The following is a 10,959-nucleotide window of genomic DNA, read 5'->3' as shown; positions in this document are numbered from 1 at the left end:
GCGGGGCGGGCCGGGGCGGCGCGGGCGGGGGAGGGCGGAGGGCCGCGGGCGGGGGCCTGACCCCTTCAGCGGGAGATAGGCTCCGCCCCGAGGCCACGCCCCTCGGCCTGCGGCGCCCGCCCATTGGCGAGGAAAGCTGTCCGTCCCGCTGCGCCACCGCCCAGCGAACCTCCTGCGCGGCGCAGCGCCGGAGCAGTGAGAGCGGCGCGGCGCTGAGGGCTGGCGGGCTTCACTGGGACCCCGGGACGCGGCGGGCGCCGGGCTGGGGATCGCCGCCTGTAGCCATGACCCTTGCAGCCCGTCCCTCTGCCGCAGCTCGGGGCGCTTAATAGCCCACCGGGGCGCAGGGAGCGGGGGTGGGGGGAGAGGCAGCCGCTGCACCCTGCGCCACCCTTGGCGCCTTACCGCACTCTCTTCCCCGGAGCTGGGAGCAGCGCGCCCCCGTGCAAACTGGGGGTGTCCGCTGGATCAGCCCCCGCCGCCGCTGCTGCCCCGGGCTCTGGCCATGGCCTGGCGGGGCGCGGGGCCGAGCGTCCTGGGGGCACCCCGAGGCGCCGGGCTCCGTCTGGGGCTCCTGGTGCTACGGTTGCTGCTGCTCCTCGGGCCGGCCCGGGGCTTCGGAGACGAGGAGGAGCGGCGGTGCGACCCCATCCGCATCTCCATGTGCCAGAACCTCGGCTACAACGTGACCAAGATGCCCAACTTGGTGGGGCACGAGCTGCAGACGGACGCGGAGCTGCAGCTGACCACGTTCACGCCGCTCATCCAGTACGGCTGCTCCAGCCAGCTGCAGGTGGGCGCCCCCACTCCGTACCCTCCCCACGGGGTCCCGGGGCTCCCGGCCCTCCCGACCCCTCGTCCCCAGTCCCCGCCAAGCCCGGCCCCGTGCCCTTCCTACTTGGAGGTGTGCAACTCCACTGGAAAAGTGATTTCCACACCCCCCCCCACTCTTCTGTCCCTTCTCAAGGACTGGAAGCCAAGACGTTGTGTAAGGCATCTGGCCGGCCAAGGAACCCACTCTTACACCCCGCCCTTCCGTTTTTCTCCCCTGCCCACCCATGTCTGGCCAAGCCCCTAACCCCAGTGGAGCTGAGGGTTTTTCTTTGCCAAGGATTCTGGCCGCCGCTGCTCGGTGGGTGAGTCCCGGCAGAGCAGCCAGCTGCAGCTCAGATTTGGAAGGAGAGATAAGAAGCAAGAACTTTCCTGTCGTTGATCCTTTATTTGGGGGGGGGGTGAGTGGGTTTATCTAAATACAACACCACTGCACCACGTTCCGCGGAGTGGCTTGTCCTCACACTGTCCCGCGTGGTTTTAGAGGTCATACAAGTTAGGTTAGGTTGGCTTGAGTTCTGTCATGTCCTCAGAGTTGGAAGCAGGTTTTGTGTTTGGATGAAAACAAACCAAAAACACTTCGTGGAAAGTAGTTGGAGAGTTGGAAGAATTTTTTTTAAAGTCATGAAACATTTTAAAGCTTATGTACTATACAATGATAACAGCAATTATTCCTTAAATATTAAGTGAAGAAAGAGTTTGCATATACAGAATAGTCCTAATTGTGCAAAAACAACCAACTTATCATGGGGAGAGGGAGTGTGAGGCTGCAGCAGTTGTGTGTGTATGTGTGTGTGTGTGTGGGGGGAATATAAGTTATTTGTCCAGGCTAAAAAAATTCAGAAATCTATGGAGCTGGCTATAACTTTTGATAGATAAGAAACAGACATAGAGCTTACTTAGCCCCATGTTTTCACATAGGTCATTTTAAAAGTTGGATTGTGGTTTTGGAAAGATGGTTGGGATTAGACCTGTTGCTGGTGAAATATCCCTTTGGAAATTTCAGAACTTTAGAACTAGGTTATAAAAGCTTAAGAAGTGATCCTCTCAGTCTCAGTTTGGAAACAGCACATATCCTGACATCAGTGGCAATTTTCCTTGGAGAAACAGCTTTTGCAAGGATATATATTTTTAATGACATGTATCGTGGAGATGCAGCCAAGCTGTTTTGAAGGACAAGACTGGATCCCTTTACATGCTGGAAAATAGTTACTTGTAACTCTAGACCTCATAGACAACATCTGTAAGGAGCCAGGGAGACTGTTTATCAATGCTGAAGGAATTGAGGACAGCAACTGGACTCTCCCCCGCTGCTCTTGCAGTCTCAGGGAATTAACATTTACATTTTCCTAGTGTGCTTCATTATTATTCATTGAGGAAACCCTAGCCAAACAAATCCTTGGTGACCAGAGACCTCAATCCACAGCTCATCCGCCAGTCTAACAGTGTCTCCATTGGTCCCTTTTTTGTTACTCTGGGGGACTGAAGGACCAGATCATTCTGTTAGAAGATTCTTCAAACTCTTTCACATAGTAGCTAAAAGGATGGGGGTGTCAGCTTTTTACAAGATTATTTTCTAAAGACCTACGATGGGCCATGTGAAAAAAAGGATTATGTAATTGCATTAGACTTATTTATTTGCTTCCTTATTTATGTATATCTCTCTGGAAAGAATTACTGGAGCCAAAGTAAGAAGTATGTGTAAAAAGGACAGATTATTAAGCACCCTTATTTGAAGTCAGAATAGCCAGCCAGACTCCTCTAATAGGCTGAGTTGAAAGTAGAAATATAACATTGTCTTGAAGTATTCACTCAGCTGTGTTACAAGCATTTGTTCAAACGTCCAAGTCATTGTTTTCTTTGTTCATTACTCTTCCAGTTCTTCCTTTGTTCGGTGTATGTGCCAATGTGTACAGAGAAGATCAACATCCCCATCGGCCCATGTGGTGGCATGTGTCTTTCAGTCAAGAGACGCTGTGAACCCGTCCTGAAAGAATTTGGGTTTGCCTGGCCTGAGAGCCTGAACTGTAGCAAATTCCCACCCCAGAATGACCACAATCACATGTGCATGGAAGGGCCAGGTGACGAAGAGGTGCCCTTGCCTCACAAGACCTCCATCCAGCCGGGGGAAGAGTGCCACTCTGTGGGAACCAATTCTGATCAGTACATCTGGGTGAAAAGAAGCCTGAACTGCGTCCTCAAGTGTGGCTACGATGCTGGCTTGTACAGCCGATCAGCGAAGGAATTCACCGATATATGGATGGCGGTGTGGGCCAGCCTGTGTTTCATCTCCACCGCCTTTACTGTGCTCACCTTCCTGATCGATTCTTCCAGGTTTTCTTACCCTGAACGCCCCATCATATTTCTCAGTATGTGCTATAATATTTATAGCATTGCTTATATTGTCAGGCTGACTGTAGGCCGGGAAAGGATATCCTGCGATTTTGAAGAGGCAGCAGAACCCATTCTCATCCAAGAAGGACTTAAGAACACAGGATGTGCAATCATTTTCTTGTTGATGTACTTTTTTGGGATGGCTAGCTCCATTTGGTGGGTCATTCTGACACTCACTTGGTTTCTGGCAGCAGGACTCAAATGGGGTCATGAAGCCATTGAAATGCACAGCTCTTATTTCCACATTGCTGCCTGGGCCATCCCTGCCGTGAAAACCATCGTCATCCTGATTATGAGACTGGTGGATGCAGATGAGCTGACTGGCCTGTGCTATGTCGGGAACCAGAACCTTGATGCCCTCACTGGCTTTGTAGTGGCTCCCCTCTTTACTTACTTGGTGATTGGAACCTTGTTCATCGCTGCAGGCTTGGTGGCCTTATTCAAAATCCGGTCAAATCTTCAGAAGGATGGGACAAAGACAGACAAGCTGGAGAGACTGATGGTGAAGATCGGTGTCTTCTCAGTACTCTACACAGTCCCTGCAACGTGTGTGATTGCTTGCTATTTCTATGAAATCTCCAACTGGGCCCTCTTTCGGTATTCTGCAGATGACTCTAATATGGCAGTGGAGATGTTGAAAATCTTTATGTCTTTGCTTGTGGGCATCACTTCAGGCATGTGGATTTGGTCTGCCAAAACTCTTCACACCTGGCAGAAATGTTCCAACCGATTGGTGAATTCTGGGAAGGTAAAGAGAGAGAAGCGAGGGAATGGTTGGGTAAAGCCTGGGAAAGGCAATGAAACAGTGGTGTAAAGCTAGCTCTGCTCCACATGTTCCTCATTTTGAAGGAGGGAACACCAATAATTCTGTGGTAATGCTACTAAGCTTTGTATGCAGTGAATCTCAGTATGAACAAACTAGTGACACTTAAAACAACCCCCCCCCCCCCGCACTCCCACCCCTCACTGTCATCCCAGTATCATCAAAACCAATGATTTTGCTGCAGACTTTGGAATGATCCACAATGGAAAAGCCAGTTAAGGGCTTTCAAAACTGTGAAAAATCAAACCGTTGATCACTTTAGCAGCTCGCAGCTTGGAGTGGTGGAGATCCTGTCTCTACTCCAGGAAACCAGGGCAATGGTTTTTCCCCACAAGGTGGGATCTGTTCTGTGAGTTGGTAACTTTCAGAGGAGAAAGATTTGTTTTTAAGCCCTTTAAAAATTTTAAATGCTAACTAGGTCTTGCAGCTAACAAAGTGATCTGTAAACACTGGAAATGCTGGGTTTGGAGAAGTGTTAGGAGAGTTTTATAGTTTGGCTGGTCTAACGTAAACATCTTCTGTGGTACACGGTCTGCTGTTTAGAACTCCCTGGATTCTACTCCCAAGAAGTGGTGTCAAAATCTTTCAGTGCCTTTGTTATAAAACAGCATTGTTTGAACACACAAAAGTACTGTATTGATACACAGAAAGTATCCAGGAGGTTTTTCTTCTCTCTCCTCCTCTCTTAAAATTTAACATCCCTGTTCTAGGCAGCTGCTGTTTTCTTGATTTTACACTAATGATTTTTTTAAGGTATTTTTATAAGACTTTTTGCACTGCAGTGTGCCTAATGAGGGGAAAAGGAAAGGCGACTTGCTTTCTGACAATCACTTAATTCAGAGGAAAATGAGATTTACTGAAGTTGACTTACCTTACCAGCCCCAGAGACCTATTGCTTTAAGCAATTGGGGGGTGGGGGGACTTAATATATTATTTTTCTTTGTGTGATTGCATCTATGCAGACGCCAGTCTGGAAGAGCTGAAATGTTAAATTTCTTGGCAACTTTGCTTTCACACAGATTAACTGTGTAATTTGTGTGTGTCAATTACAATTAAAAGCACATTCTTGGACCATGACACAGTATACTCAACTGACTTTCAAACCATGGTCAGCTTGCATTCTTAGAATGATAGTGCCTTTTTTCCCTCTTAGACTAAGAATGTTATCAGGGTCTGGTCTGCTTACCACAATGGAGACTTATTCAATTATGTGAAGGGACTAAGAACAGTTAATCCAACTACTTGGTGTATGATTGTTTCCTAGTAATTGGCAAAGGCTCCTTAGAAGATTTCATTGGAGGCAGTGTGGCCTGGAGTATTTATATGGTGCTTAATGACTCCACAGAATGCCAGCCAGGAGCTGGATTGGTTAGCAGGGAATAAATAAAGTGTAGACCATATGAAATGAACTGCAAACTTTAACAGTACAGGTCTTAATTGCCTTTTGTGGAAGTATCCAAAGCTTTTAAAATTGATGTTTTCAGTCCTCACGAGGGGGTACCTCCTAACAGTCTACTGAAAGTTGCAGTTTTTTAAAAATTGTAACTGCTCTTTCTCTGAACCCACTGTAGGCCTTCTAATCACCAGATCTCTGACAAAATGTTGTCTGTGTCACAGGCTGCTCTCCTTGTAATTCTAATTCGTACCTGTCTTTGCTTTAGTGATTGTGCTGCAATCACTCATTAATTTATGCCTTTTCAAAAAGCCAATAGGAAAACTCATTTCTCCCTCCTATAATCATACTTTGTAAAAGAAACGTTTGTAGGGATGCAAGTAGATGATTCTATTCTGAAAATAAGAATCATCTATCCCCCTTGGTTTGAGCTTTATGTCCCTGATTTGCCAGCTTCCTTCCTTCTTTCCTCTTCGTTCTTGTGGGTTGGTGAGTTGCTGAGATCAAGAGGTACATAAGATATTCATGACGTGTTTGGAAAGGACAGTCTTGTGGCTTTGGAGATAAAAGCTACGTGGGTCTCATGGTGCCTGTGGGTTGGTGCAGTCTGAGTACCTAGACTGAATTTGGATCTTGGGCTCTGGGAACATGTGAACTGAGACCACACTGCCTAGGAAATATAAAATGTGAACTCCCTGTGCTGCCTGTACACTGTTCCTATAGCTGGCCAGGGCCCTGGAGCGTGCACTCAGGGGGGCAGATCTGCCCTTACTCATTCCCTACTCTGGTGTCTTGGGAATTGTTCAGACTCTGGCCCAGCAAAGAGAGAGAGGACCATGCAGTAAGGGGCTCATGTTTGTGTCAGGGGTATAGGATAGGAGATGGTGTAGGTTTCTTTGTAATGCTTCAGTGATTGTGTGACTCAGGCAGCAGCCAGCAGAGGGCTGGGCAGCCGGAGGTGATCAGTATCTGTAAATGATTAAGTTTACAATAATCATAATAACAGAAGAACCCGAGAGCGAACCTAAACACCTGAATTCCGAGTTCCAGAGTTAGTACCTGGCAACATTTAGGGGTGTGACCATCTGCCTCACCATTATCTGTCTTCTCAGGGAGCAGAAGTGGATGTTGGTGCACACTGGATTAGTAGCCTTAGTAATGCCATAGGGTCATAGGCTTTTCCTTTCACACTGCAGACAATGAAGAGTGTTTATAGTTTCAGGAAGGAAAAAAAAAAGAAAAAAAAAACAACTTTGTGGCGGAGGAATCAGTTACCAGTGACCTCCAAGTAACTCCATCATCCCTTGAATACATTTGTTTTAAAAAAAGAAAAGTCAGTTACCAGCACATTAATGGAAGGATGCCAGCTCTGTTGTTCTAATGCATGTAGGACCAGGCTGGGCAGGGCCCTCTGGGCTTTGCTATTGTCTTTGTGTAGTGCTAGAAACTCTGTAGCTCATCTTGGGTCACTTAGGGTCCTTCTCTCAAGCCTCCCTATTGGCTCCCTATTTTCCATGTATCTGTCCTTTCCCGTGACTCCTCATAAAGTTGGTTACAATGGTTCTGATAGAAAATATCCCTTCTACTTGGGAAGTTTCCATAGAGAGCCCCTAAGTAGGTAGATTATTCTGAGCAATTGGTTCCATGTTAGTATGGCTGTAGAGGCAGACATTTTTGGACTTGTGTGATCTTGGGTAGGTGTATTTGTGGACAGTCTTGTTAAGGAAAAAAGCTTTGCTTTGCCTCCTTGAAAATCCAGAAATAGGCATAGCAGTAGCTTTCTACAAAAAAGTAGTTTTGATATCCAGAGATTTTAGCAACTAAATCCAAGGATACCTCTGTCCAGACTGCCCTTTCTGGTAGGTTCTTTTGTCTCTTTTCATAAAAGCCAAACCACAGGGCAAGCAGAGAAACATGGAAAAGGATAGAAATGGCCAGAACTGTCTGGTTTGGCTCCTTGTTGATTCATATCCTTCTTCCTTTATGGAGACCTGTTTCCTGGTTACTGAGACTGCTACTGAGCTGGCGTCCTGCCCAGGGACTTGAAACTGGAGAAGAGGTGACCCTTCAATTCCCCAAGATGCTCTCTGACTTTCTTACCCTGCCACCTGTACTCCCCAAACGCTGAACCTGGGAAATATCTCTGTTTTGAAATCATTGTTTTAACCAGTACCCCCTGCTTCTGAACTTTCATCCCCTGCTTGGCTTCCTGGGTCAGGATGTATGCGTGTATATTCAGAGCCATGCTAGGACCCAAGGACAAATATATGGCCCACCGAAGGGCCACAGCAGCAGTTAAGAAAGGAAACCACAGAGCACTGACTGGGAGGAACCTCGTAAGAAAGGTCAGCTGCTTCCTGAATTTCATTCTTTGATGGAGGGAATTAGAGTTAACTATTTTTCTTTGGAGTTGGAGTTATTATTTTCTTACTATTTTTCTTCATGGCTAGACCCCAGATCTTGGAAACTGTTAAGAGATCACTTTTGCTCCGACCAAGAATCAGATACTACAGGTTTCAGTAGTGGATTTGGTGTCACTGTGGCCTGGTTAGAGTGCTCTCTTGCTACATCTGACTACGCACATATATAGTAAAATGGCTTGCCAGAACTAGGAGAGAAGTATACTACCCACCTTCTGGTAACCCCAGCTGCCCTTATATAGTAGTTTATTTCTGCTTCTGCTTTACCTTCTCTTTGCATCAGCATTCCTCATATTCACTCAGGCAGTTTTAAAGCATCTTTTGGGGATCCCAAAGGAGCTGTGTCCTCAAAGCTTATGTATCTCCTGGAAGGCCTGTTGTATGCATTACATGACCACTCATCCTAGAAAGGTTAAGTGTGAGACAGAGCTCTTCCCATTGAAGGTGGGGTCAATCTTCCTTTCCTGGCTGCACACCTTTCCAAATCCATTTAAGAAGACTCTGGCCTTGACTTGGTTGTAGGCGTTGGAGAGGAAACTGCTTTCTTAGATCTCTGTCAGAGGACCATCCGGGTAGATCTGCTTGTTTTTCCTACCTCACAGGGGTGTTGTGAGGCTTTAGAAGGTGTAAGGATGCAGGCCCCTTGAGCCCTTCCTAAGAATGGTAGACTAATTATCAGGTGCAATCTGCAAAGATAAAAGCATGATTCAACCTGCTCTGTACAGCAGTCAGACCATTGTTGTGTTGTTTTTGCTTGGATCTTCATGCCACCCCACAGCACCAGGCATCCCAAAGCCAGCATGGAGGACTTCCACATGTTGGACATAGAGGCACCAGGCGAACTCCTGCTATGCACGCTCAAAATGAAGCACTGAATTGCAAAGGAAATGGACCCTGCTTTTAAGGATGTACAAAAATATGTCTGCATTGATATCTGTACTGTAAATTTCTAATTTATCGACTGTACAAAAAATTCCTTGCTATTTAAGTTTTGTATTAAAGGAAAATACAATTTTGTTTATTAACTAGTGTGTGATTTGGTGTATTCCTCTAAGTAAGTGGTTTGTTGGACTCCTGGCCAGGCATATGAAGAAGCTTCAGATTGCTGAGCAGATGAGCAATGCTTTCTGAGAGCCTTTGTTTTCCTGGATCAGAAAACCCAGAATGCTTGTGGTTCTCAAGCTTTATCAATGACACCTTAGTTTTCCTTTCTTTTTCATTTTTGGGGGTGGCCATCTTTAGCTTCTTAAGGCCCATGGACTTAATCTGCTAACTTGGCAAAATGTTTCTCACCACTTATTAGGGCTTATGGGTTCTTAAAAAGGAACAAGCGGGGGAGGGAGGGGATCTTTTTATTTTTTTAATCTTTTGATCCTAATCTTTATTGTCTACATAATATTTCAATTTAAATTTTTTTTAACATTGGATTAGTTGTACAAATCCATAGCTCCATATCATAGACAGATTCACCCCAACCAGGGCTTTTCCTCATCTCTGCCTCTTTCCAAACAAATATCAACAGGCTTCATCGTAATAGACATAGTATTATGTAATCAATAGACATTGGGAGTATGTTACATCCAGCAGAAAAATATCTTCTTTGTCTTAAGTTTATAAAGTTGGTTGTCTCTGTCCTCATGTCCAGCAAAGTCATCAGAAAAAAAGCAGTTTCCAAGCAGTCATTGAGATATTGGGGGCTGGGTTATAACTTGATGCAGTCTTAGCATGTGTGAGGCCCTGGGTTCCAAACTCCAGCCTCACAAACAAAGCAAATGATCAGAATATAGTCCTGGCTTCTAGTGATACCGACCACACTGAGGGAAAGAGCCCCTGCTAGATGGTGATATTTATCTGCTGATGTCCTAGATAAGATCTGCCCACTTGGTAGGCTTTTAAATTGCTTACCACCCTTTGGCTTCTTTTGAGGTATCACCAGGTCTTGAGGTGAGTAAAAAGCCCAGGGAAGCAGGAGTTGTAATACTACTCTCCTTATCTGTAGATTGCTATTGTACTTTTATCTCAAACCCTAAATGAAGGGAGGCATGTAATTTAAAATCTCTTCCTTCTAAGACAAGCTGTGTTTCTTCTTCCTTTACCTATTCATTAAGTAGTTATGAAGTGAAGGAAAAGTCAACACAATCTGGAATGAATTCATAATAATCCTCTGCACTTGTAGAAACACTTTTCCCAGTAGAAAACACTTGATGGGACTTCATTTTATTCTCACAGCATTTCCGAAGTAGGAGAATAAGCACTGTCATCCCTTTTGAAAGCAGAAGACAGAGGGCTGGGGCAGATTATCTCACACCTAGCTCTGGCTTTTATTTTTGTTTTTATTTTATACAGGATTTTGCTCTGTTTCCATGTTTCCATTTCTGTGGGTTGCATTGTGTCCCTCAAAAGACATGTTGAAGACTAACCCTAGATACCAATGAATGTGACTTTATTTGGAAATAGAGTCTTTGCAGATGTAATTAAAATAATAAGGGTGGCTCCTAATCCATTAACTAGCATTCATCTAAGAAGAGAGACTTTTAGACACAAACATGGAGGTAAATGACATGTGCAGGCAGAGACTGGATTTATGTAGCTATAGGCCAAGGAACTCCCAATTGCTGGAACTTTCTGAAAGCTGAGAGAATAGGGAGTTCTTTCCTAGAGACTGGAGCCTTCGTTTCTCATTTCTGGCCTCCACTGCTATTTCTTCCTAGTGTCATGGCACACACCTATAATCTTAACTCCTCTGGAGGCTGAGATTGGGAGTATCAAGATAGTAAACCAGCTGGGGCAGAAAAATTTGTGACACTCCCTTTCTCCACTGATAGCTGAGTGTGGTGTTGCAAACTGACATCCTAAATCAGATGTGAGGCTAAGATTGCAGATTAAAAACCAGAGATTATGGGCTGAGCGTTTTGCCTAGTGGTCTAGCATGCACAAAGACCCAGGTTCCATTCCTCAGTACCACATACATAGAAAAAAGCCAAAAGTGATGCTGAGGCTCAAGTGGTAGAGCTCTAGCCTTGAGAAAGTCCAAGGATAGTGCTCAGGCCCTGAGCTTAAGCCCAGGGCTGGCAACAAAACAAAACAAAAGCAACCAC

At 45.6% G+C, this 10,959-nt stretch overlaps 1 protein-coding gene across 1 annotated transcript; it reads left to right on the top strand.

The window, feature by feature from the left end:
• The first annotated feature begins 268 nt into the window (after nucleotides 1–268).
• On the top strand, nucleotides 269–8,886 carry Fzd4 (frizzled class receptor 4). Its single transcript, XM_090348588.1, has 2 exons — nucleotides 269–793; nucleotides 2,711–8,886. The coding sequence occupies exons 1-2, from the start codon at nucleotides 506–508 to the stop codon at nucleotides 4,037–4,039; spliced, it is 1,617 nt and encodes a 538-aa protein (XP_090204714.1). The 5' UTR covers nucleotides 269–505; the 3' UTR covers nucleotides 4,040–8,886.
• The last annotated feature ends 2,073 nt before the right edge of the window (nucleotides 8,887–10,959 follow it).

Source organism: Megascapheus bottae, chromosome 16 (assembly GCF_031878675.1).
Source record: "Megascapheus bottae isolate mThoBot1 chromosome 16, mThoBot2.hap1, whole genome shotgun sequence".
NCBI classification, from domain to species: domain Eukaryota; kingdom Metazoa; phylum Chordata; class Mammalia; order Rodentia; family Geomyidae; genus Megascapheus; species Megascapheus bottae.
Note: the sequence above shows the minus strand (reverse complement) of the source record. Positions and strands in the feature narration are given on the sequence as shown.

What these genes read in the sequence shown, in the direction of transcription:
- Fzd4 (XM_090348588.1), top strand. Translation starts at nt 506, where the DNA reads ATGGCCTGGCGGGGCGCGGGGCCGAGCGTCCTGGGGGCACCCCGAGGC. An exon ending in GCTGCTCCAGCCAGCTGCAG is followed by an intron (nt 794 to 2,710) that starts GTGGGCGCCCCC and finishes TTACTCTTCCAG; the next exon opens with TTCTTCCTTTGTTCGGTGTA.